This window comes from Budorcas taxicolor, chromosome 13 (assembly GCF_023091745.1).
Source record: "Budorcas taxicolor isolate Tak-1 chromosome 13, Takin1.1, whole genome shotgun sequence".
NCBI lineage: Eukaryota > Metazoa > Chordata > Mammalia > Artiodactyla > Bovidae > Budorcas > Budorcas taxicolor.
Window position 1 is genome coordinate 37,866,415 of NC_068922.1, and position 25,906 is coordinate 37,892,320.

General features: G+C 60.8%; 1 protein-coding gene across 1 annotated transcript in view; it reads right to left on the bottom strand.

Annotated features, from left to right (window-relative positions):
- Window positions 1–3,100: 3,100 nt before the first annotated feature.
- Window positions 3,101–25,906, bottom strand: part of RRBP1 (ribosome binding protein 1) — a 47,366-nt gene continuing 24,560 nt past the window's right edge. The window contains exons 3-24 of the mRNA XM_052650808.1: window positions 18,653–18,801; window positions 17,491–17,613; window positions 16,786–16,938; window positions 16,105–16,223; window positions 15,086–15,239; window positions 13,540–13,678; window positions 11,896–12,065; window positions 11,749–11,783; window positions 9,115–9,205; window positions 8,670–8,762; window positions 8,215–8,307; window positions 8,048–8,131; window positions 7,837–7,926; window positions 7,293–7,385; window positions 6,884–6,955; window positions 6,295–6,390; window positions 5,799–5,882; window positions 5,226–5,312; window positions 4,630–4,713; window positions 4,383–4,481; window positions 3,909–4,052; window positions 3,101–3,638 (exon numbers count right to left, since the gene is read on the bottom strand). Of these exons, the coding sequence (XP_052506768.1) occupies window positions 3,603–3,638; window positions 3,909–4,052; window positions 4,383–4,481; window positions 4,630–4,713; window positions 5,226–5,312; window positions 5,799–5,882; window positions 6,295–6,390; window positions 6,884–6,955; window positions 7,293–7,385; window positions 7,837–7,926; window positions 8,048–8,131; window positions 8,215–8,307; window positions 8,670–8,762; window positions 9,115–9,205; window positions 11,749–11,783; window positions 11,896–12,065; window positions 13,540–13,678; window positions 15,086–15,239; window positions 16,105–16,223; window positions 16,786–16,938; window positions 17,491–17,613; window positions 18,653–18,801 (2,288 nt within the window). The 3' untranslated portion in view covers window positions 3,101–3,602. The remainder of the gene's footprint in view (window positions 3,639–3,908; window positions 4,053–4,382; window positions 4,482–4,629; window positions 4,714–5,225; window positions 5,313–5,798; window positions 5,883–6,294; window positions 6,391–6,883; window positions 6,956–7,292; window positions 7,386–7,836; window positions 7,927–8,047; window positions 8,132–8,214; window positions 8,308–8,669; window positions 8,763–9,114; window positions 9,206–11,748; window positions 11,784–11,895; window positions 12,066–13,539; window positions 13,679–15,085; window positions 15,240–16,104; window positions 16,224–16,785; window positions 16,939–17,490; window positions 17,614–18,652; window positions 18,802–25,906) is intronic.

Consider the following 25,906-nt stretch of genomic DNA (forward strand, 5'->3'; position numbering starts at 1 on the left):
GTATTCTCTGCTTCCAGCACATATTACACTTTTACAGGTGTTCACACATTGCTGAAGAGTGGGTGGAAAGCTGACTCAGGGTTCATTGAATGACTGCTCTTCTGCCCCGAGGAAGCGGCAGCAGATACCACCACTGACGTTTAGAGCTAACAGACATTTAGAGCTGGGCTGTGAAGTTAGTTATTCTGAGAATATTAATCTCGGAGAAAACCATGAACACAGTGACTCGGGTGGAAAGATGGGGCTTGGTCGAGTGGGTTCCTTTCCTGGAGACCTTCACCCCTCAGAGTACGGCTGGTCCACGCGCACGTGTGGCTTCCGTTCTTTACCAGCTTGTCCTTGGACTCAGAGCCTGAATGGGCCTGAGGACAGACATGTTGATTTGTCATGATTTGGGGTATTTTCAAAACGTGGAAGCCACCTCCAGACCAAGTTCCAGCTGGGCTGGGGCTGGAAGGTCACTACATGGTTGGGGAGGGGCATTGGAAGGGGACTTACTGAGCCAGTGCCTCAGCCAATCCAGGAAGGTAAAGTAACTTGTCCAAGCTCACACAGCACTCGGGTCTCTCCCCCCCACCCCCCCAAGCTACTCCCATCACACCCCTGGTGAGTTATTTGTAAAATCTGGAATTCTGAGTTAGATTTTGTTCCATTTGAGGCAGGAAGGAAAACAACTCTTCTTTGGGGCTCTGAGTCCTGTTAGGCATTTGTGGGGAGTGTCTGGTGGTTTCACTGCCTGAAGGCCAGGCATCCCAGGGTTGTGCGTTTTATTGACCCCCCCACGCAAGTGACCAGAGGTGATCCAAAAAACTGCAATGGGGCTTCCAGATCTAGAGGGGCTGCTAATGGGCGGTGAAACCCTGAGCTTCAGGTCAATCCTGGGAACCTCTGAGTGTGGATGTTTTCAGAGCTCCCAGCTCTCCTGTCACCTGGGGTCTGGGGTAGGTGGCTGCCTCTCCATGACCCCATCTACCGCCCCCCCGCCCCCCATCCCCATCTTCCTGGGCCTGAGGGTGGACCTGGCCCCTGGACAGCAAGGTCCACAGGCTCCCCCTGCTGGCCGGGAGCTGCCGCTGCCAGGCCTCTGGCTGCTGTGCCCTTGGGCGGAGGCCCTCAACCTGCCCATCCCCAGACGTGGATGCTGAAGCCCTCCAGGCGGTCTGAGGATGGAGCCCACAGGCAGCAGCTTGGCACCCCCAGGGTCTTTTGAGCCTGCCTTCCCCAGAGGAGACCCCATTCCTTTGCCTTCAAGGGGCTTCTGCCCAGCTTGTTTATTCAGTCACATCCAGCTCTTTGTGACTCCACAGGCTGTATGTAGCCTGCCAAGCTCCTCTGTCCATGGGATTCTCCAGGCAAGAATACTGGAGTGGGTTGCCATTCCCTTCTCCAGGGGATTTTCCCGATCCAGGGACTGAACACAGGTCTCACCCGTTGCAGGCAGAATCTTTACTGCTGGAGCCACCAGGGGACCCCTGCCTAAGGGTCCCCAGCTTTTCAGCTGCGTGGTTGGGGAGGGGAGCTTAGTGGAAACAGACTATGTAGGGCCTGCAGGAGGTCCTGCAGGTGACCTGTTCAGGACACAAGGCCGGCTGTTCACCAGAAAACGGCCCTGAACCACTGCCCTTGGGTGAAGGTTCCTGTGTGTGGATAAGTGGTGAGCCCTGCCCCGAGTTGGGAGCTCACAGGGTTGTGGGGTGAGGGGCTGCTGGTCACGGCTTCCACAGTCGCAAGCCTCCCTTCCAGCCAAGGCAAGGGCCCAGGCCTCCAGACTCAACAGGTATTACAGGTGGCCAGAAGCTTGCCCTGCCTTTCACCAGGTAAGCTCCTCCCACTTCCTGGGGATTCTTTGCAGGATGGGGGAGGTGCCCCTTCCACGGGCACTTGAGATGTCACATGAGAACCTAGCCTGTGGCCTGTCAGGCATCGTCAGTAGCTTTTTCCCACTGAGGCTTCTGCCCAGAACCCATGGCCTGTGTCCCCCGGCCCTGGGCTTGCTTTCTCCACTTAAGCCACCTGCAGGGGTCTGGAACAGGTAGGTCTCATCTCCTCTCCTGGGAAACCTCAGTGGCTCTGGTGCCCTGGCCGTCCAGACCCCTTGCCTTCATGACCCAGCTCCACGGGGCCCTCTCACCCACCCTCCTGGCCCCTCATCCCGTTTCTCTGCACCCCTGTCCCCTTGGCCCTGACCCCTCCCTCCTGGCAAACTCCAGGTCCTGCTCTGTCTCTGGAAAACCATCCCAAAATTTCCAGCACCATGATCCCAACATAGTCACCACACGTTAAGTGCCACTCAGCAGTCAGGTGGCCTATGGACCAAGTGCCCTCTGCAAGCCAGCACCTGGTTTTGGTTGTGCAGCCTGAGGTCAGCACTGCCCAGCCCCTGGCCGCTACCTGTGCATGGTGCCGAAGGCAGCTAGAACCTTCCCTCCCCGAGGTCTTCAGGTGCTGGTGACAACCATCCTGGAGGGCAGTCAAACCCAGCCTGGAGGTATGGGATGCTGAGGCTCTCAGGCAGGGGTGAGACCCCCACTCCCTCCCATCTGGGTGCACCTGCCATCCAGATGCTTGTCTTCCCCCAGCCACACTCAGTCCATCAGACCCCTCTCCCAGGTTTGAGTCTTGAGACTGAGCTGGAAGTACCACCGAGACCCCTGGGGGCTGCTTCAGTTCACCGTTTCCAGGTTGATGTGACCACTCCCGTGACCATGCCTCTAAATACACTTTTGGCTTAAACCCCAGGTTCCTTATGAAGCCCCCAACTCACCTCTTGACCAAAGACTCAGATCCTCGAAACATGAGGGTCTAACAATCATGGCAAGTTAAGCTGGCCGCCCTGTCTCCAGCCCTCCTGAGGAGTGGATGTTTGCCCAGGTCCGGCCAGGACAGAGAGTCCCTTGTTCATTCCTGGAACTTACTTCACACCACGGCCTGGGCCACCTGCAGCCCTGTTCCTCAGGGTGGGGACCAGTCCATGCATCCATCAGGCCCCCAGGTATCTCAGGCCCTGCTCCCTCACCCTGCCCAGTGGGCACTGGGGACCAGAAACCACACTCATTCTCTCCCAGAAGGAGCCCCCAAGGAAGATGGGACGAGACCACAGTGCCGGGCGACACGCGGGTTTTAATGGCATTAACACCCAGGAGTCACACGTCGGTTCTGGGGGCAGCATCTTCCGGGGACTGGGGCTGCTGCCTCGCTGGCTGTGACCTTCCAGTCTGCTCTGCAGCCTTAGGGACTCAGCACCAGAACCACCTGACCCCCAACCCCGCGAAAGATACAATTGCACTGATTGACATACAGACCCCGGGCCCGCCTCCCAGAACAAGCCCTGGGTCTGTGGCACGGCTGACGAGGGCTTTGGCGTCTGCTGGCTGGTGGTCCAGGGCCGGGCCAGGGCGATAGTGTTTCTCGAATGTGACAAAGGTTCTTCTTGTACAAACTGGGTCTGGAAGATCTACTTCTGGTGCTAAGAAACTCTTGTCTTTATGGCTTCTCAGAGCTACCGAAGTTGGGCCCGGATAACGCTGTCGGTTGGTTTATTTGTAAGGAATGTGTAAGGCATTTTGGTAAGTTGAACAGTAACTTCTTTTTCTGCAGGAGACTCAGACAGAAGTGCCTTCTTTTGAGCTGCCGTCCTCCTGTGGACAGAGGGTGAAGGGGAGAGGCTGGCCAGGGAGTGGGGGTGGGGCACTCACCCCCGGCTCCTAACCCACCCTAACTACGGCCTGCAGCCCAACACCAGAGTGGCCTGGGGCTGGAGAAGACACGGAGGGCTTGGCAGGGGACCAAGGGCAGCTTTCAGGAATCTCTGTTCTCACCCCTCCAGCCCGAGTCCACGTCTCCTCCTCGCTGTCCTTCTCCAGGGTCCTGGGCACCCCTACCCCCTGCCCCATGGGGTTGGCACTCACTGGTCTATCCAGCCGTTCCTGCAGCTTCTGCACCGTGTCCTTCTCTTTCGCTAGCTGCTCCTGGGTCGTCTTCAGAAGCTCCTGCAGCTTGGTGGCCGCACGTCCCAGGTCACCGGTTAACTTCTTCTCTTTCTCTAGCCTCTCCTGTGGTTGGAGGGTTGAAGGGGATCAGCCCACGCATGACATGCAGCAGGACTGCCCCCCTGGTTGTGCCTGTGGGGCCACACCAGGCCCAGGAGGACACGGTCTCCTGGCCACAATCAGGAGCATTTCTACAGGGCTGTTCGAAGCTGTAGCCCCAAGGGTCATGTGCTGGCTGCTGAACACTGGCCTTAAGTTCTACTTGATCCAGTTGTCTGTGATACTGGAGGCTCAGGAATACTCCCCCACCTCACCCACCCCTAAACTAGGGTGGACTATGCCCAAGGGGCCTCCAGGGATGACAGGGAGCGTGGGGTGATGGTGCCCCAGTACCTTCAGCTGCGCAGCCTCCTCCACCTCCGAAGACCCAAGGGCGCTGGTGCAACGGAGCTTCTCCAACTCCGCCTGCAGCTGACTTGCCGCGAGCTGAGCCTGGGGGGTTGGGTGGGGGGGGGCGGTGCATCAGGACCCATACAGAAAGCGAGTGACAGTCCCCCAGGTGGATTGCAGCTGGCCCAGCCCTGCCACCCTGACCCACGAGGGCCCTGATGGACAACTATCAGCTGAGCAGCACCCTGACCTCCTCAAACTCGGCTGTGAGCTTCTGCCGCCGCGTCTGCTCGTCCCCCAGCAGGGCTTCCGTCCGCTCCAGCTGCGTCTTCAGCTGCAGGCAAACACGTTTGGAATCTGGGGCAGGCGGGACCCTCTTAAGCACTCAGGGCAACCCCACCCTGCCCTTGCCATGGACACACAGGGTGGCCTGGGCTCTATAGCCGGTCCGATGCTCCCCTGGGGGAGGCAGGGCCCAGCCGCTGGGGAAGGGAGCTGGGTGATGGGGGAGAGATGCCAATGGGACGTGGGGTCCTCTGGTGAGACCCCAGGACAGAGAAGCCTCAGCCCCATGTGAGCCCCGGCCCAGGAGGCCACCCCACCCTAAGGCTGCCACCACCACGGAGAGGCTGTTGATAGCTGGCTGGATCAGGGGTCTGGAGGGCGAGTGCCCCACCAGACACACCAGCCCTCGCCCTTCCTTCTACTCTGCGTCTCTTCAGAAGCGGCGTGTCTGGGCAGAGCGGGGCTGGCGATCATCAGGCGTCGGGGCTGCTGTCCCCGGCCTGCACTGGGTGGAGGAGCCCGCGCAGTGTCAGTGGCCAACACCCGGCTCGCCCCTCTAACCTCGGCAGGGTCCTGCTCTGCTCGGGGGGCCTCAGCCACATCGCCGTCCTCCACGTGGCTCTTCATCTCACTCAGCTGCTGCCTGACCTGGAACGGGGAAACTGGGTCTGTGTTGAGGCATGGCTGGACACATGCAGCTCCCCAGGACCGCAGGCATTCTCGGCAGCCACGGCCCCTTGGAGGACCTGCTCTGATGAGCGTGGCCTGTGTGGGCTCCCCTGCAGGTTCTTGGGGGGGCAGGAAGCCAGCACCAAGACCCTTTGCCCAAGTCAAACTGCAGCTGAGGGACACCCAAGGGGCCCAGACTGGCCTTGTGCACACACTCCACTCACTGCAAGGCCAGCGGCATGGAGCCCAGCAACTCCCGGGGAATGTGGTACATGTGGCACTGAGGTGCACAAAGCAAGGGAGGGGACCTTCCGGCCCACACTGTGGTCCCAGCAGCCATAGGCCCAGGGTCGAGCAAACGTGCCAGCAGCCCCTTCAGCACCCCACCCACACCCCCTCTGACTGGGCGTGGGAACATGCATACCCGGCCCCCATAGCACAAGCGGTCACACCATGGCCACTCACCAGGGCGAGCTCGTCGCTTTGTTTCTGGGCTTCGCTTTTGGCTGCATCCAGCTGAGACTGAGATTCTAATAACAGCTGCCTCAACTGAGAAAATGGAGCCAGGTGGTGGGAGAAAGAAGAGAGGACCAGTTCTTGTGAGCACCTCTCAGGGAACCCAACACATGCAAGCACCCGCCCCGGGAACCTGCAAGGGAGGGCGGGGGGAGGCAGCCTCCGGCAGCTTCTGCTCTTTTTAAGACTTGGGAAGCAGGGCGTTCAGGACATGGCTTCTCCCAGGCCTTCACAAGTTTACGGAGTGTCTTACAAAGCAAAGGCAGAAGTCTTAGATCACATCAGAATTGGGGTGCTGAGCTTGTCCTCTCTGCTGCCTGAATGTCACGTTTCAATGCCTGCCCATGAGGATGGTGTCGCTGCACCAGGTGGAGGAATTCCCGTGCTGCCAGGCTGGCCGGCCTCACCCAGCCCTGCCTTCGGGGCTGCCGGGGACGGGACTCACCCCCGCCACCTCCTGGGCATAGCTCTGGCACTCGGCGCTGGCAGCCGCCACGTGCTTCTCCAGCTCGGCCTCCAGGCGCCAGGTGTGCTCCCTCACCTGGACAGGACATGCATCAGAGGGCACAAACGGGTGGGATGAGAACGGGACGACCACAGGGACCAGGGCTGGCCGGGCCGGGGACAGGGGCTGAGGGGGGGCGCCTCTGTGGCCCGACGGTTCCAGGAGGCACCCAGGCTCCTCGGCACCTCAGCGACACGCAAGGAGGCACACGCAGGCACCCCGGGACAGGATGAGCTCTCAGGCCTCGAGATTTACTTGCAAGGTGGGTGCCGGGGGACCTGCTCCAAGGTCAGGGTGGATGGACAAGCATGGCAGGGCTACCCCGCACCCTCCCCCCACAGTTCCTGAGGCCACGGCAGAAGCCACGGTGCACCATGCCGGGCATGCTGCCGCCGGGCATGCTGCCTCCAGCCACCCCGAGGCCGCAACCGCTCAATAAGGAAAAGCAGGGACATGTGGACCAGGAAAGGAAACAACCACAGGAGCCTCCGTCAGAGGACGGCGCACTCTGCCCAGAGCCCCCACGCACCTGATCAGAACTTTCGAGTTCCCCTTTGAGCTTCTCGACAACCTCTTCGAGTTGTTTCACGGTGACCCGTGACTACAAAGCACAAGGAAGGGGCAGTCAAGCATGAGCCCTGGGGGATCTGACCGGGGACGCGCTGCCGCGGCTCCTCACAACTGTCCTAGGATCCATCCCAGGAAGCCCATGGTGCCCCTGCCCCGAGTGACCAGCCCCTCTTCCTGGGGGTGGGGTCTCCTGGAGACCAGGATTCAGCTGTCGAGTCTTTCTGCAACCACACTTCATGTGGCGTCACCAAAACTTGACCTCCCCAAGTGACCCAGATGACCCTGTGGGCGTCCCCCCGGCACTGAAGGCATTCCGCCCTGGCAGCCTGGCGCGGGCAGGCGGACCCTGGGTGCCTCAGGCAGCGTACCTCCCGGAGCTCCTCCTCCGCGGCGCTCACCCGGGCCTTCCACACCTGTTCCTCCTCCTCCACGCTCCTCTGCAGGGCCTTGAGCATGGCCTCCTGTTGGGGCAGCCATGAGCACGGCCTGCAGACCCCACATACATCCCCCAGCTCCCTCCCCACCCCGGTGGCCACTCTGTTCAGATCCCAGCCTTGCCGGCCATGCAGCGGGGAAAGGGCGGCCCTGGAGAGCTCCCCCCAGCCCCCGCCGCCCGGCCAGCATGCAGAAGACAAAGCCGTCGGGACTCTCATCTCTGATGGGTCTGCAGCAGGTGGGCCTGAGCAGCCCAGGAAGAACCGGCCTCAGGGCAAGGGCTGGGCTCCTGGTGTCATAGAAGAGCCAACCACTCCCCTCCCGCCTTGGACTCGCCCCAGACCTTCACCCTGAGCACCCCTCTTCACCATTCAGCCACAGGAACAGGGCCCAGAGCGGGGCCATGCCCACCCAAGGTCACAGAGCCAGCAACCCGGTCGGGACCCCCAACCACTAGGCTTCCCTGCCGGGCCTCACCGTCTCAGCCAGGATGCTGCGGTACTGGTCGCACTCGGCCTGCAGGCCGCTCTGTGTCTCCTCTGCCTCCCTCAGCTTGGCAGCCAAGTCCTAAGGGTGGAGGCAGACGGGGAGGGGTGGGGGAGGCTGGTGAGCCAAAGCCTGATGACCGGCTCCAGGCACCCCCGGGGGACAGTGCAGGCTGTGAGGCTGGATGGCTGTCCGTGCTCACCAAGGGCTCTGGGCTCGCCTGCGGCTGCTTCAACAACTCCATGCAAGCGTTCTCTTTGAGCTCCTGCAACCACTCAGCGTAACTCTGCAACAGAAATGTTTTGCTGTTGGATGGGATACACCTCTCCATGGGCGGGAGGCACCCAGAGAAGGCACCCCGCCTCCTACCTGGTTGGTGGGGGTGGGAAGCCCCGGGAGCAGGGCCAGCAGGGCCTCCTTGGTCTGGGCCTCCGTCAGGCTGAGTTGCTTCTCCGACTCCTCCTGTGGGGAGTCCGGGCAGGGTTAAGAGGGGAGTGCGGTGGTCAGCCCGGGCGCTCAGGGGGACCGTTCAGACAAGATGTCAGGGCAGAATAGCAACACCAACAAAGTCCAAGCAGACAGACCAAGCCTGGCGCCCCTGTGGCCTTGGAGGGCAAGGCCCAGCTGAGAAGCAGCACAAAGGACTCACTGCTCCCCACTTCTCCAGGGGAAACAGGCGGGAGGGTGGGCAGAGGGCACACAAGAAGAGGCAGGGTTGGGCCCCGGGTGGACTCTGGAGCTGCTCTGAGCCCAGGGCTGCCCTGCACACGGCTGCAAGCTCTGCTGACCAGCTTGACCAAGGCCAGCCTGGAGCCCACACTGACCTTGGCCTGGGTCAGGGACCGCAGCTTCTCCTCGCAGCTCTTCTCAGCCGAGGCCAGAGCCTCCATGGCCTTCCAGTTCTTCTCTCGGAGGTCCTGGGAGGAGAGGGGCATGGTCAACAGCTAGGCTGGTCTCTGCAGGGCAGGCGAACCTCCCTGACCTGCCTCCAGACCCCACAGGGCATGCTGGGCAGCACTGGCGCCAGACGGCTTGGGGTGACCCAGTGCCTTTTAGGGAGACTTGTCTGCAGAGCTGGGGGAGGGGAGAGGAGGGCAGTCACTGGCTCCTCAGAGAAGAGCTTCCCGCCACCCGGAGGCCGACTCTGGCCCAGCCAGGCCTCGGGAGGCACAGGCAGAGGCTCTGGGAGATGGCCTGGGCCAGGGATGCGGCCAAGGTCCCTGCAGACGCACCCTGTCTACACAGCAGGCGCCCCAGCCCCATACTCACGTTGTTCTTTGCCTTCTGCTGCTCCACCGTCTCCCTGAGCTCCGTGGCCTCCTTCTCCAGGCACCACACCTGTGACTCCAGCTCCATGAGGCTGGGGACAGATGGCAGGTCACCTTCTGGCTCTCCAGGCCTGCAGCCCCCACAGGGCCTGTCTTGGGGCCCCTCCTTGTCGCAGGCACCCAGCGGCACACACGGGGTCTGGGACAAGGGTCAGGCCCCTCCCTCACAAGGCACAGGTTTCAGAGGAGCCTGGGCAACTGCCTAGGCCCCTTCCCTGAGAGCCCAGAGGCCACCAGAGTCCCACTTGGGGACAGAGCTGCTTGGACAAGAGAGGTCAGAGCAGACGCCTGGCCAGTGCCAGTACAGGCCCTGGACCGTTGCTTTTTGGGGTGCTCTTTCTTCTGCTAAGGGCTTCCCTAATAGTTGGTAAAGAATCCACCTGCAATGCCGGACACCCCAGTTCTATTCCTGGGTCGGGAAGATCCCCTGGAGAAAGGAAAGGCTACCCACTCCAGTATTCTGGTCTGGAGAATTCCATGGACTGTACAGTTCAAGAAGTCGCAAAGAGTCAGACACGACTGAACGACTTTCATTTCACTCCTTCCACTGCCTGGTCCCATTCTGTCCCACAGCCTGCGGCCCTGGCCCTTCCCTAGGACCTCGCTGCCCTTGAGAGACGCGGCTGGGCCTCCTCGGAGGACACTAGGCAGCACCGTCGCCTGCAGCCCATCAGGAACATTCCCGCTCTTGGCGGTGCCCGGCAGGCCCTGGCTTCCTGCCGCGACCACCCTGTGTCCAAAACCTGGCTCTGCCGGGACCCGAAGGCTCCCCCTCAGTCCTGCACCCGGGCTCTGAGACGTTGGCCCAAGAAGACCCCAGACACCAGGGGAGCTAGCAGGACTCAGCCCCACTTCCTCACGCTTCTCTCCAGACTCAAGGCCGCGTAGTTCTGTCTGCCCCCATCACCCAGACGGCTCGGGGTGGACGCTCTAGAACGTATCTGGCTGTCCTGAGAAAGAGGCTGCAAATGGACACTTTAACATGTCATCTTTTGAGTCTCAACTTAGAACAGTACAGGAAGCCACTAGCGCTGACCTGAAGTAGCACAGCCAGGATGGCTCAGGGTCAGGAAGGAAGTCCCTCCGAGGACGCCCCTGGTGGGAACACATGTTCTGATTTTCTCACCAGGGGCCACAGTGAACAGCTTAGGACCGCCAGCCTAAGGAAGTGTGTGAAGACTCAACACCCTCGGGAGGGCTGCGTGCTGCCTGCCCTGACCCTCACCTTCATTCTAAGTACAGTTTGCACCCAGCCTTGAAGATGGCTGGTGTGGACTTCTAAGATGCTAGTTTCAGGCCACAGAACCTGACCCCACCCTCAGAGCACCACTGGGACCCCTCAGAGCTTCTCCATCAAGGCGCCAGCCTTCTGCAGCAGGTGGCCCCCTGTAAATCCCTGCAAGAGTGCCCCCAAGGAAGAAGACACAGCCAGCGGGTGACGAGGACACGCTGACAGTCACCCCGCTTGGTGGCCACTGCCTGAGGTATGTTTTAGAATGTATGGGGTTGGATCACTCACCTCCACCCCAGAATAGGATGGCCTGGCCTAGTCACAACTTCCAGATAAACAGTCTGAGAAGAAAATTTTTAAAAACCCCTCATTCTGTCAAACATCTGCAGGATGGAAAATACTAGAATCGACCCTATTTGCCACATGACCCAAGTACCTATAAATTAGCTGTGTGGTCCAAGAACCTGATCCTGAAATACAAGAACAAAACGCTAAATAAACACAACCTCTCTACCCCCACAAATGCCAAGAGGAACAAAGTTGCCCTGAGCTGTCTGGAAAGCCGCATGGAGAGGGTTTGCTTCTGAGTCTCCAACAAGGCGTCGTGGGGCCTCTGAGAGGCCAGCTTCCTTCCCCAGCCTTCAGATCTGAAGCCGGGAATGCGGGCCGTGGCCTGGAGGCACCAGGGAGGTGACCCACCAGCAGTAGCAGCCAGAACAAGGGAGCCTGGTCAGCAGACAGCCCAGGACAAGGCCGACCACCTGCACAGGGATGGACGACATTGCCAGGCCTCACCCCACGTGGCTGCCCTGAGGGCCCCCAGCTACAGCAGCCAGGACCACCCCGTGAGCCCGCAGGTACCTGTTGAGGGACACACACTCCAAGGTGACGGTCGCTCCAAGGGATCCAGCCCCCTGGCCTGGGGCGCCTCCCCCAGGTCTCAGTAGCCTGGGGCTGCCCGCCGACATCACCCAGCACCAGCCCCTGCATCTGGTCAGCTGGGACCCTGCACCACGGCCAGAGCTGTGCCGAGGTTTGGGCAACCTCCCAGGTTCTCCACTCGGGGTGCGTGACCCATTTTCTGTTTGAGTTATGACTTCAAGCCCTAAAATCCCTCCTCCCGTAGACATGGAGAGAAACCCCCGACCAGCCAGTCCTTCCCATCCAGAGATGGATGGAAGGATGAACGGATAGATAGCCGGAGGCCCGGCCACTCTCCCCATGGGCTGGGTCCTGCCCTCTTTCCTGCTCCCCACAGGCACTGGAGGAGGGGTGGGGAAGACAGGGCTTCTCATGGGTCCTCCCTGGATCCTACACCCAGGCTGGGCCCCTGCCCCCTCTTACCGGGCCTGCTGCTGGTCAGCCTCCACTCGACTGGCCTGGAATGAGAGAAGAGCCCCGTGGATACCAGGACACACGCCTCGGACAGTAGGTCGTCGGGCGGGGGGCCCCGTGGGGTGGGTGGAGGGCCCCCAGGAGAGGGGTGCTGACCTGGGCATCCTGGGCCTGGCTGGCCTCCAACAGGGCCTCGATGGAGCGGATTCTCTCCGTGAGCTGCGAGTTCTGTGCCCGGGCCTCATCTAGCTGCCCATGGAGACCACGCAGCTCCTCACACTTGCCCCTCACCTCGGCCTCGGAGGACTGCAGCTTGCCGTGCAGCTCTGTAGAAGGGGCGGCCGGTGGGTCAGGGGTGGGGGGTCGCCGGCACAGATGCTCCCAGGCTGCCCAGCACACACCCGTGGGCTCGAGACACACATTGCACCCGGGGCAGCCCACCAGCTAGCTGGTGGAGAGTCACCACCAGGCTTCTGCACACCGGGGAACAACAAAGCGCCCCCGCCACTTGGCAATGATGGGATCTGAACGGGTGTCTGCTACAGAGTCTAAACCCTGCTCCTGGGAGACCAGCTCACGTTGCTGAGACAAGGGCGGGGGCTCCTAGCATGTCCTCTTGCCTTGGCGACTTCCACAACATCCCACCACGGCTCAGAATGCTGGCCACGTTCTTCTGACTCTGCACAGCCCCTAGCCCGGGGCTTGCCCCACACGTATGGGGCTCTACTGAGGGCTTCCTCCTCCTGCCCACCCCTCACTCATCTCTGAGGCCTGGGGATCCATGCCCACTGCTGGTCCAATCCCCCAGGGCACCTCTGTGGCTGCCTGGCCCAGCCCTGGTCCCCGGGCCACTCTGCCCCTCGGTCCTCTCCTGGGCCAGAGCGGGAGCATCCGGAAGGGCAAGTGGGGTCGGTCCCGCCACCCCCACCCATGCTCCCAGCCCTCATCACTCCACTGACAGTCACCCAGGCCCACCTGTCTGCCCCCACACTGGCCACTGATGCCACCTCCAGCCTTGAGCGCCGACCTGCTCGGTCTTTCTTGTACAGTCCAAGTTCAAGTTTGTCCCCATTTCTCAGGGGCTCCGTGCCGGCCACTTCTGCCCTTTCCTGGCCTTTGTGAGGCAGGCCTCTTCCCGTCATCCAGACCTTTCTCCCCAGAGGCCTCCCCTGACCACCTGAAGCCACACCAGGCCCATCACAGCAGGGGGCAGCAGCCTAGAACCCTGAGCCATCCCGACCCATAGCCTGTTTTTGTCAATAGAGCTTTCCTGGCCCACGGCCAAGCCTGTCTGTCCTGGGCTGTGTGGGCACTGTGGCAGCAGAGCTGAGCAGCTGTGACAAACACCATCTGCCCTACAAAGCCGAAATCACTACTGCGTGGCCCTTCACAGACGCTGCTGGCCACTTCTAGGACCTGCTCCAGGTCACAGCGGCCACTTGGAAGTCTGTCGAGCACAAGGCTGTGCGACCTGGTCAATGGACTGCCTGCCCTGCCTCTCCAGGGGCCCGCAGTGCCCTGGGCGTCTCACCACCTCCTGAGGGGGCAGGTGCCCTGAGCACGGGGGACCATGGCCCACTTCTAGACCTGGCTCTGGGCCTTACTGAGGAAGGAGAAGGCCAGCAGCGGCCCTCGTGGCAGTGTCTTCTACCCGAGCCCACCTCCCACATCCAGCCCCCACGGCCAGTCCTCCAGACCCCAGGCCTGACCCCAAGCACCCCCGTGCGTCCCCCAGCAGGTGCAGGAGTCCAGGGTCCTGGGTGCTCTTGCCCCGCGGGGCCGGCCCCTCACCGCCCTCACCGGCCATCTGCTGCTGCTGCTCCCGGGCCTTCTCGGCATCTGCCCGGAGGCTGGCGTGGCTGCTCTGCGCGCGGCACAGCTCCCGGCTGACCTCGTCCAGGCGCTTCTGCAGGGCCTCCTCGCTCTCCTTGTGAGATGCCTGGGGACCAGCCGAGGGAAGGGGGCCGTGAGGGTGTGGGCGGGACGCTGGGCTCTCTTGGCTCTGCCATCCAGAGCTCTTCACTCCCTGCCACCCCACACTGACGAAGCAGAGAAGCTGCCTGGATATCCGGGTCAGTTCACCCCCTAGACAAGGCCAGGCGGCCATCCTGAGCCCTGAAGAGTGGGCACCCAGGGAAGACGCTGCAGGTGAGACCAACAGTCACCCCATTTTCACTTGAGTGGGACCTGGAAATGGTCACAGCTGCTGAGCACTTCTGGGCAAGGCGCTGTCGAGGCGCCCACGTGTCAGCGTGGTGAGTCCCGGCCACCCCAAGACACAGGCACCACCATCACACCCACGTTACAGCTGGAAAAACCAGGGCCTCAGGGTCAACACTGTGGGGACTCTGTGTGACCGAGGATGGCAAGACTGAGTGGGAGGAGATGCGCAGAGCCTGGGGCTTCCTGATGAGAGTGATGATGACAACTTGGTACGGGAGTGGTGGCTCCAGCCCTGGAAGCATCGGGGCACACGCACCAGGCCCTCCCCAGAGGGCCTAGTCCCATCTCACTGCTCAGGCCAGACCCACTTTGCATCAAACTATCTGCCTCAGTTCCACCCAAACAATCCCCCTGTTTATCTGTGCCTGTCCTGGGTCCCCTGTGCACACAGCAGTCTCAAAAGACTTCTGGTCCTTTCCGTGACATGGTACAATGTGCTGCAGCTGAGCTTCAGTGACTGAGCAGAAACAGGAGCCAAGCCGTGTGGGTCTCCTGGGTTCATGTATTTTCCCGAGAAGTCACACACACAGCGGGTGACAACTGCCCTGAGACAGGCCGGCTGGGGGGTGTGAGGCTCGTTCTGCCAACGGGGAGCTGCCCAGTGCCCTGTGGGGGTTCCTCCCTTCGGGGCACGGGTGTCCCCCTGGGTAACTATGAGCTCCCAGGCCACACTCAGGGCTGAGAAGGAAGAAGCCCCACCAGGTGCTGAAGCCAGAGGCTGTGTGGGGACCTGTGATGACACAGGGTGGGTGATGCCTGGGGGCTTGTGTCCTGGCTCCGAGTGAACTGGGGGGCCTTGCTTAACTCTGTGCCTCCTGCTCCCTTCTGGAGAAATGGCACATAATACCAGTATCTACCCCTTGGGGTTACAAGGGAAATTAGCTGAGAATTAACGCTGGTGCGTGTTTAGAACAAATGCCAAGCACACAGATGGCGCCCACTTGATGCTGACCAGGCATCACCAGTAACAAGACTAAGGCTAAGGGTTCCAGTCCCAGCCCTGCCTGGGTCTCCGGCGGCCACAGTCACAGCTGAGGACAGACGACCCCGGGTGGCCGGATGGGCCAGGCGGAACGGCCTGGTGGGCGGGGTGCACGGGCATGAGGGGGCCGCCGCCCCTCACCTGCAACTGCAGGACCTGTTTCTCCACAGCGGCCGCCTTGGCTTCCAGGGCCTTGCGCTGCTGCTCCTCCTGCCGCGCAGCCTCCGACTTCTCCACCAGCTCCTTGCTGACCTTGCCCAGCTCCTGCCGGAGCTTGGCCAGCTCTGCATTCTGCCTGTAAGACAGTCACCAGCCCCCGGAATGATGGACAGGAGAGGGCTGAGTCGGCTCCCATGTACCCTGAGAGCTGCCTGGGGTGATGGGGACAGGCGGCCCTGAGCCCGTCCTCCGGGGGCCCAGCTCTTTCTTAAGTCGTTGCCCGAGTCTTGGACCCCACCCCGCTGAAGCCCCTCTGTATCATTAGCCACGTGGGGTGGGATGTGTTTTGTTGAAAATGGTATTTCACGAGCAGGGTGGGTGGCTCAGTGAGAGCAAAGAGCAACACAGGCCTGAAAGCAGCCCACAGAGCCGACAGCAGCAACTGATTCTTCACGGTTGATCTGGGCCCAGACGAGCCCTGGGAGACAGGGGGACAGGCCTCTCCACCCCGAGGGCAGGGCTGCTGGCAGGCTTGAGTCCACACACAGGACTCACCGGCCAGCGGGACCACGACCAGGCTGGGAGGCCACATAAAGTGGGAGGCTGTGCCATTTTACAGAAGAGACCCCCTCAGTGCTGCACAGAAGCTGGGTCTCGGGACCAGGCAGGCAGTCCAGGGGGGGCAGGAGAGCTGAGGGGGCAGGTCCAGGCCCACCTTTTCCAGTGCGAGGAGGTTGTCAGCCTGCCACCTCCTTCCCTGGCACAAGAGACACTTCCTCATGGCAGAACTGACTGTCCAGCCAAGCAACAGTACCAGACCAGGTGAAGTAGACAGACAAAACTGTCCCCCAACCCTGGGAGGCAAGAAACCTGGCCAAGACCAGCTCTGCTCTGCTTCCCCGGGGGGCACAGACACGGCCCCCAGCCCCTGGGCCTGGGGTGGGAGGCTGGCTGGCGGGCCCTGGGAGCCAAGTGCAGCTTGGGGCGCACGCAGGGCTTACTTGCTCTCCACCTGGCTCGTGGCCTGGTTCAAGGCGTCCCTCAGGATGGAGTTCTCCTGCTGCAAGCGGGCCAGCTGCGCACTGGGGCCGTTCTCTAGCTGCTCCTGCAGCGTCCGGATCTAAAAGGGCATCCGAGGGGCATCAGAACCTCGCAAGGACAGCCACTTCGGGAGCAAGGTCGGCAAGCTCACAGCTCACGGACAAAAGCCCCAAGCAGAGCGCTCAGCCCAAAGCCCAGGCGTGCTGGTTCGCTCGGCTGCTGACCAAGGTCCTGAGACAGCACAGAGCCCACAGCCACCCCAAGGACACCTGTTTCCTGCTCTCTGACCCCTTGGCACAGCCCCTGCCACCCCGGGGGGGTAGAGGAGAGACAGCAAGGCTCCAAGTCCTCAGGCCAGAGCTGGCCAGGCACTTCACTGGGACCGTGCAGATTTCAGGCCCCTTGTTTTGCTGGGTCCTCCCAATCTCGTAGGGAGAAGGCAGAGCTAGCAGGACTCCAGGGGCATGGAGAGGCTGCGAACTTGACCGACAGGCCCCTAGAATAAGGGATGGTCATGTCCCAACGTGACCACTTGGGACTGGAGTATTTTCAGAAAGTGCTCTTTAAACACATGCACATCTCGCCAGCCAGACAGAACAGCCCCTCGCCCCGCCCCCACCCCGCCCCGTGACCGTGCCCACCTTGCCCTGCAGCTGCTGCACCTCCTTCACATGCTCCCGGTAGCTGGCCTGCATGCGCGCCTGCACGGCCGTGATCTCCTGCTCCCGGGCTACCAGCTGCTTCTTCACTTTGGCCTCCCCAGCGGCTGCCTTGGCCTTTTCCGCTGCCAGCTCCTGGAGAAAGCAGAGGGCAGGGAGGTAGGATTGCATCAGGTGAAACCAAGGCCAGCACCACCCAGAGCATTTGATAAGCCCCCCACTCCAGCTGTCTGTCTGTCCATCCCCCACCAAACACACCATCCCCCCTGGCTTGGAGCCAAGGCCCTAACTCAGGACAGAAACCCAGACTGCTCGTGAATCAAAGGATCCAGGGCTCAGGGCCAGGGGTGTCCTGAGGCCCCGGCCACGTCCCTGCACCTGCTGCCCCGCAGAGAGGCCAGGCACAGAGAGGAGGCGACAGGCACACACAGCGCTTTGTTGGGAAAGCACGGCTGTCTCAAGACAAGGGATGTCGCCAGCCCCTCAGAGACCCGGGCTTCCTCCCCAGGAGAGACGAGGGCAAAAAAACCCCAGATGAGCTGTGACAGGAGCGGCATGTGCCAACTGCCCCTGAGCAAGACCCCCCCTCAATGTCGGGGTGGCCCGGACCCCCAAGACGGAAGCTCATGGGCACAGCCCAGGCTCCTGGAGTCCTGGGTCTTCACTGGGCCCAGACCCCGGCCCCACCTTGTTGAGCTCCCGCAGCTTGCTCTTGGCGACGGCTGCGTCCTCCTGCTCCGTGGCCAGCAGCTTCTCCTTCTCTTCCAGCTGGCGTTTCAGAATCACCACAGGGTCGCCCTTCTGAGTGGCCTGGAGAGGCCCACAGAGCCACATTTAACAGGAGGTGAGCAGACACAGGATTTGAGCCCCAGTCCAGCCCTCAAACCCTGATCCACGAGCAAAGCCCTGGCTGGATAGTGCGGGAGTGGTTCCTTGCCGACTGCACACACACGCGGAGGCGAGGCCCCACCTCAGCTGCCCGGCCCATCAGGCCTCGGGCCCGCGGGTGCAGGAGCTGCCTGAACCCAAAGCTCTGGACCCCGGGGGCAGTTGTGGGGAGCATGGTGTTTCCCTAACCCAGGTTGATGGTGGTCAGGGCCTCTCCTTGGCCTGCTGGGGGCCATTGGCCATCATTCCCGGCTCAGTGCCCAGCCCTGAGCGGCTGTGTGGGGCCAGCTGAAGAGTGGAGGCCGGGCTGGGGGTGGGGGAGGGTGTATTCTGGGTGTACTGGCCTGAGGCCAGGCCTCTCTTGTGGAAGGGTGTGGTTAGCATGACCTCCAGCCACTCAAGCCCAGGAGACGGACAGAAGCTCACTGAGCAAAGAGCTCCTGAGACCCCAGGGCCCGTCCCCCTTCAGCAGGGGCCAGGGCTGAAAGAACCCAGTGGCCTTGGGACAGGGGCCACCAGGCTGGCTCACAGGACACTCCCCAGACATCTCTCACCTCTGAGGCACCACAAAATCCTCTGGCAAAATTACCTATGATGCAGGCTCTGTGTAAGGAATAAATGTGCCCCACAGCACTTCCTGGGGGCAGCTCATGGCCCTGCACCAGAGGCGGGAAATCCAGACAGGCAAGCACCTTCCCTCCTGCCCCAAGCCCTGGCCACAAACCAGCGGGCCAGCTCCTGCGCCCACCTTGATGCCCCTCCTATAGTGGCAGCCGGGCTGATTTACCCAGCTATCCCAGGAAGGGGTGGCGAGGAGGCAGGTGGAGGGGTTTCAAGGACCTTCTGTGCAGCTGGGCAAGCCCCAGGGAGGCCGGGGCCCTGGGACCAGGTGGGGTACGGGGGTGGCCCCTGGCCAGCTACCCGCAGCCGCAGTGGCACCAAACATGGCGGGGGGGCCCACCTTGTGCCATGTGTCCTGCATGATGCCCGCCTTGTCGGCCAGGATCTCCATGAGCCGCTGGGCTTCTCCCTCACTGAGCACCATGCTTCCAACAGCAGAGACCAGCGTCTTGTAGGGCAGGTGTAGAGTGCCATTGGCATCTGGGGGCCCTGTGCATGAAGGGGAGGGTGGGTGTCACACACGGGCACAACAGCCAAGCCCAGCATCTCCCGGAGCGGGAGCCAATTGGGGTCCTGCCCAGACAGTGCAGAGATGGTCCCCAGTAGAGAAACATTGAGTGTCCCTGGGCTGGAGGAGACAACCCCTGACCTTTTCATCATCAGGAGCAGACGTGGCAAGGTACACTCTCCCTAGCCAACAGCCCGGTCCAGCTCTGGCTCGCACCACCCAGAGAGGCTCATGGCCCTGCCAAGACCCAGCCCCGTGGCTCTCGGGTCCACACTGACCAGCGAGCCCATCAGCCCGATGGCTGCAGCCCCACATTGAGGAGGGGGAGGCCACCTCCCACGTGTCCCGGTCTAGACCCTCTATTTGCAGCTCTCCCTGGATGCAGAGTAAGGCAGGTTCCAGGAGGGATGGCTGGGCCAGTCTCATCCAGGCCTGGCCACCTGCTGGGCCAGGAGCACCTAACCTGCTAGAGGACACAGCGCCAGGTGCCAACAGCCAGCTGTCACCCCTGGATACCCCCAACATCCCCACAAGAGCTCCGCTCTCTCACAGGCCCTCATGCAGCCCCAAAGGCAAGACGGGGTGAACAGGGACGCCCCTGTTCTCAAGCCGTGGCTCCAACCTGCCCTCAGCAGAAAACAGGGCCCCAAACAAGCCAAAACAAAGCAGAGCAGCTGCCCACAGCGGCACCTGCCACCAAGCCCACCTCGCCGAGGATGAGCGAGGGGGAGGTTTCCATGGCAACACGAAATTCTCTGCCTGTCACAATATTTTCATCACACGTGAAAACACTTGGCAGGATGCCCTTGTAAAGGGGACGAGGGAGTTGGGGGTGTGTGGTTGCTACAAGCACCTTCACTCCGAACTCCTCGACCCGCAAAGCTCGGGAATGAAAGATAACCAGGCTAACGTTCAGGCCTAGAGCTCAAGGTGTCATGAAAACTGGGGGTGGAGGGTAGGGGGGGAGGCAGGGTAGCGCCCTTCAGTCTTCACAGTTGTCACTGAAATATGTATATTAAATAATTTTAATGGAGAACTTCTGCACCCAAGGGGCTTCCGTTGTGGCTCAGCTGGTAAAGAATCCGCCTGCAATGTGGAGACCTGGGTTTGATCCCTGGGTTGGGAAGATCTCCTGGAGAAGGGAAAGACTACCCACCCCAGTATTCTGCCTGGAGAATCCCATGAACAGTATAGTAGTCCATGGGGTAGCAAAGAGTCGGGCACGACTGAGCACCTTTCACTCACTCACTCTGCACCCAAGAGACAGCTCAAGGACAGCTAAGCCCAGAGAGAAGGAACCAGTCGGATGAAGACCCCACAGTCAGCGCCTTGGTCTCTGGGCTTCCTCTCATCCAGTCAGCTGGAAGCCCGATGTTCCTGCCTGGTTTCTCCAGAAGAGGGCGCCCGCTGGGTCAGACCTGCCAGAAAGGCCTGGCTGAGGCCAGCCACTCAGACCTCCTTCCTGCTCTCTGGACTCAGAGAGGCAGGCCTGCCCCCGCGCTGCCCACACGCAGCCACCAGCCTCGTGGGCACCTGCCAGGGGGCTGGTGGTGGGAACAGGAGTGGTTCCTGGAGGGGCACACACCAGATTCTGAAACCTGGTATGAAAAGAATGTCAAGGATCTGCAATAATTTTTCATACCGATTGCAAGCTGATGTGATACAGCATTTGGGGTAAACCAGGTTACATGAAATATATTATTAAAGCAAATTCCACTTGTCTTTCGTTCGCCTTTCTTAACGTGGCTCGCTGTATTTCTACTGGGCAGACTAGCTACTCTGTTTCAGCCCTGCGGACCCCAAGCACTGCCTGCCCCAGAGTGCCTGTCCTCCCAGGCCCGGGAGTGGTCTGGGGAAGGGGACTCAGCAGCTGGACGATGCAGCTATGTGTCCATAGGGAACACCCCTCCCTTCACAGTGTCACCCCATGGGTCTCACACGTGCGTCTCTTCTGGAGGGCCTGCTGCACAGACCATTCCTCAGAGTATTCTGGGAGAGTGTCATCCTAATACATGTCTATTAAAACCATCTCACATAATTACACTAAATTGTATCAGACTTCCTAATCAAACAAAGTAACATAAAACTTGTAAAGCTATGCAGTAGTGAAGTTTACTTCCTCTTGCCCACCCCAACAGAAAATTTCACAGCCTTCTCCACCACCATATAAATACTTCAAAATTATCTTCAGAGACGTCACGTTATATTTCTCCATTAAGGTTAAGGACGATACCATCTTTAGTCTCCCCACATCAGGGGAAGTAAAACTGAAAGAAAAGAACTGAGAAGCAGGAACCTGAGCCCCACATAAGTGGCATTTATTTCTGGGTGTCAAGGTCTTCTGCCCAAACCCCCAGCCCTAAGCTCAAGCCCACAGGGGCCGGGGACCAGGTATAGGGGGCGGGCAGTGGGCAGCACGCTGACCCACTCATGGGACTAACATTCCTCCAGCAAACACTCCAAGGCTAGAAAGAATCCTTGGGGCTGGGAAATCTTAAGGCCCTGAGATAAATCTCTCGAAGACTCAACATCTGTTCTGTGAAGCCACGGGCCTCACCAAGACCATGTGGCCGTGAACTCCCTGAAGACAGGAGCAACCAAGGCTTTGTGCACGACGGTCCGTCTGAAATTCCAGGTGTGGACAGGCCGGGAGGCCTAGGGGAGGGAGCCGGTGGCAGGAGGGCACGGTGGCCAGGCAGGGCCAGTGTCTCACGGCGTCAGCTCAAGGCTGAGCCTGTCCACGGGCCGGTTTCAGTCTGCAGGCCTGCAGGCAGTGGGCACCCTGTCAGAGCAAGGACCCTGGAGCCCTGGGCTTGAATTCCGGCTCAAATCCGTGCCAGCTGGGCATCCTAGGGCCAGCAGCTTCACCTCTCTGTGCCGATTTCCTCATCCATGAGGCAGGGTGACAATCACTCCTCCCCCACACAACAGGTTAAATGGCAACACGCTGGGCACAGGGCAAGCACCACAGGGTCCATGAGCAGGGCCAGGCACACCCCAGACCCAGCCCCTCCCTGAGCAGACAGCACCCCAGCAGGGAACTTATTGGAAGGGGTCCCCTTCCTCTGTCCCCCCACGATCACCACAGACAAATCATGCCAAGCCAGCGCCAGGCACCTTCCCGAGGACAGAGCCCCATGGCCTGTGCCCCTTTAGCCCCTGCCTTGCACACAAGGTCACGGGGGCAGCACGTTTAGAAAAGCTAGGAACCTGTGTCTCCTTGGGCCCTCAGCCCCAAAGCACACACTGTTCAGATAACATGCGCTAGCCTCAAATTCCAGAACTGCACTCCCGTCTGTGACCACGCTTGGAGGCTTAATCACCCAACATCACGCCAGTCCTGCAAAGAGGGCACGGGAGTTTCCCTCTCGGGGTCCCTTGGGGAGAAGCCCGTGAATGGTCTCAGCCAGTGGGCGCTCGGCGGGCTCCCCGTGCTGCTTCAGTCCCTGGAAGCTCTGCCCTGCTCATGCTCGGCTCAGCCCATGACAGGGTGACGTCGGAGCTGCTCCAGGAACCACGCTTGCAACAGACAGCTGGGATCCAGCCGGGATCGTCGCCAGGCCCCAGGATGGGCATCAGGAGGTTCCAGCTCCACGCCAGCCGCTGCTGCAGGTTCCCTAAGCCCTGCCTAAGGGGTCTCCCGACCGCAAGTAGGCACCAACTATGTACCCTGCAGTCTGCAAAATGCAGGTGGGAGGGACTCCCAGGCAGGAGAAGGAAGGAGACCCCAGACACGGAATCAACAGAGCCCCACGGACCCCCGGGAGCGGCCATGGCAGCAACACTGGGAGGGCCTTCATTGCAGGAGATGCTCATGCCAAATGCTCTGGGCAGAGAGCAGTGAGGGCTGGGGCTCCAGGAAGGGAGGAAGCAGCAAAGACAGGCACCAAAGCTGGCAGAGCAGAGGCAGGCAGGGCTACAGTGGGTCCCAGGCGTCACAGGCCCTGCGGGTCCGGGTGTCACCTTGTGGGCAAGGGAGCATCACTTGGGAGTGAGCCGGGTCTGCACCTGAGGACCCCGGGGGACCAGGCCGGTCAGGGACGAATCCAGGCCAGGGGTTGAGCGTGCTTAGGGAACTGGGCGGTGACAGAGACCCCATGTCAACCCTGGGGCTTGGAGGGCAGGACACAGGGTGCAGTCTCGGGGCGAGGGGACATCCAGACCAGCTCCCAATGCCTCTGCACAGGTGTCACCCCAACTGTGTGGTGGGGGGCCGCACATGGTCCCCTGGACAGGGGCAGAGTCCAGCCTCGGGAAGCCCTCCAGGACATCCCCAGTCACCTGAGCCACACGCAGGCCACAGGCCCAGGACCCCAGGAAGGGCCCCCTGCCCTCCCGGAAGCCAGCACTTCTCGAGCAATCGTCAGACTCAGAGACAAGACAAGCTCCTGACTCCCGCTGACCCCAAGGGCAAAGGGCGGCTCCCGAATCAGAGTGGCCGGCAGGCCACCCGTCTCCAGAAACAGGAACCTGAGCCAGCACCACCACGGCCCCCAACCCCCAGGAGCACGGACAGTGGCCGTGAAGGATTCTCCTGAGCCTTCGGGAAAGGGGTCCCCCCAAGGCCCTCGATGGAAGAGCCCCCAGATGTGGCAGAGGCGCAGCTGTGGCTCCAGCCAGGTCGCGACTACAGCAGTGGAGGGCCCCGGGCAGCACACAGATGGTCGACCGCAAGGCCATCTCAGGCCGGAGCCCAGCACCGCCCGGGCCGTCTGCCCCCCGACAGGGTGAGGGCCCTGCACGGTGGTGCGCTGGCCCCAGGCAACTGGCATCTTGAGGGCACTGGAGCAAAGCACAAGCAATGTCGAGAGCAATCCTACCGGGGCCCCTGAGTCGGGCCTTCTCATCTGGTTAGAGACAAAAGTCGTCTGCTGACAGACTGGGAGCTTGCCCATATAATGATGCCTCATGGAATTTTTTTTTTAATTCTACAAATTGAATGACTTTATTTTTCTCTTTATATACTTTTGCTCCCCCACACCAATTTTAATAAAATCCATTTTAGATCTGAAAAAAAAAAAAAGAACACATCACATTATTTCTTAAAGAAATGCAACCCTGGAGGGCCTCTGGGCAAGATCCTTCCTCGGGCCTGAGACAGCCATGAGGTCTGACCTACAGCCGGCAGAAAGGACGGGGGACGACAGCCTTGGGCCCCTGTCCCGGCAGCGACGGGAGACCCGGTGCTGCCACGTGTGAGAGGGCTGACCAGGAGTGACCGGGAAGTTCTGGAAGAATGTCTTCCAGCAGCTTCTCTAGCCACGACAGTGCTGCACTGACTCAAGACTCGCTTCCCCAGGGGATGTTTTGTTCTTTTGAAAAAGAAGAAAAGGAAAAGCTGGGTTTGAAAAACTTACACAGAAAGTGAATTAAATAAAGGCTCATGAGCCAGTAGTTTTCTTCAGAGCTTCCAACCCTGAGAAACTGAGTTTAGTTTGAAAGAGAGGATAAAGCATGGTCTCACCAGCCCCCCTGTCTCCTGGGGAGAGGGACGGGCGCAGACGGAGACCCAGGCCCAGGGTGCCCCACGCCCCCACCCCTTCTGGGAAATCTCAAAACAGAGCTGAACTCTAGTTACTGCTGTCAGAGAACAGGCAGAGATACAAGCCCACCTTAGAGAACGCTGGGGGGTAAACGCATAGAAGGACCCCTGCCCTCACCCCAGGCTGGGGTGCAGCAGGACCCTGGGGTGCAATTCCCGTCCAGTCATACAGCCTGAGATGGGGCCCTGCAGACTACACACACCCGGCGTGATGTTCTGGCCACTCGGGGTCACAGAACACGGCTCCACTCCTGCGTTTCCCGGGGTCTGGCAGTGGCAGGAGGCCTCTCACAACACGGAGTTGACAGCCCCAGGATGCAGAAACCTCCTTTCTCTCTCATCCGACCTCAGTGCCCACCATCAGCTGGGTGCCCAGGGGTGGGGACACATTGAGAAGGACACACTGCTTCCTTCCTCACCCTGGGCCCCCAAAGAAGCAGGAGGCCCTCTCACTGCTCAGAGGCCACTCGGGGTCCTGAGGTCAGGGCTGGGCTGCCTCCTGACACGCAAAGGGGTGCAAGCTCCACTGTGGTCCAATGAGGGCCTGTTTCCTCAACTCAAGAGACAAATGCGGAGTTTTTCTCTCCCACTAACAAGAATACATGTTATAGAAAAACTAGAAAGTGCAGAAGGGTGAAGGGAAGAAAATAAAAGTCACCCACAGACCTCCCCCCAAAGACAGCCTTTCTCCCACGTAGACCTGTGCACATCTGACTCAGCCGTCATGGGGCCTAAGGGTACCTCCACCTCCCAGAGGCTGGCGGGGCCCAGCTGGGATGGTCTCTGGCCCAAGGTTTAGGCCCAAGTCTGCAGGATGGATGGCATTTGGCATAAAGCCAGGACACCGAGTCTAAGAGGAGGGCCGCCCAGTCGCCCTCCTGCCCCGCTCCCCGCCTCAGTGACACCCACAAACCAAGACCCCTGGCAGCATAAGGACTCGGGCCCAACTCAGAAGGTGCCTCCTGTTGAGCCCAAGCCCACATGTCCGGTTCAGGGGGCCTGGCCTGCGCCACATTCACGTGGACGCAAGTCCAGGAGCTGGAGAGACAGCCCTGTTAAGAGGGCCCCAAAGCACCCCCACGGGCACACACTTCCTGGGCAAGAAGCTGCTTTAATGCAGACGCTGGCTGCAGTGACTCTCAAGACAGCAAACCAGGGGAGGCCTGGATAGTGCCGCCAATGCTCGGGAGCTTCAATTCCAGAAATTTCTACTTCGCAAGGATTCCATGAATTCCCTCTTCTCCAGACACTGGGAAGAGAACCCAATCTTCTGTTTCATAACCAAGTGTTTTCCCCTCGTCCACAGCTGGGTTCCTAACAGCCTCCAACGTCACCGCCATCTCCATACAGCCATGTGAGATGCTCGCGTGGGCTCATCACCGAGGGGACCGTCTGCCGCGCCAGGCCTTTGGTGGGCAAGGTGGACGGGGCTGTCTCCCTGAGTTAGAAACGCACCTGCCTTCTGACGAAGCAGCAACACATCTAGGGCCTGACGCTATGGAGGCCCTCACCTGGTGGGACACGGGCGTCACTGCAGCAGTTAA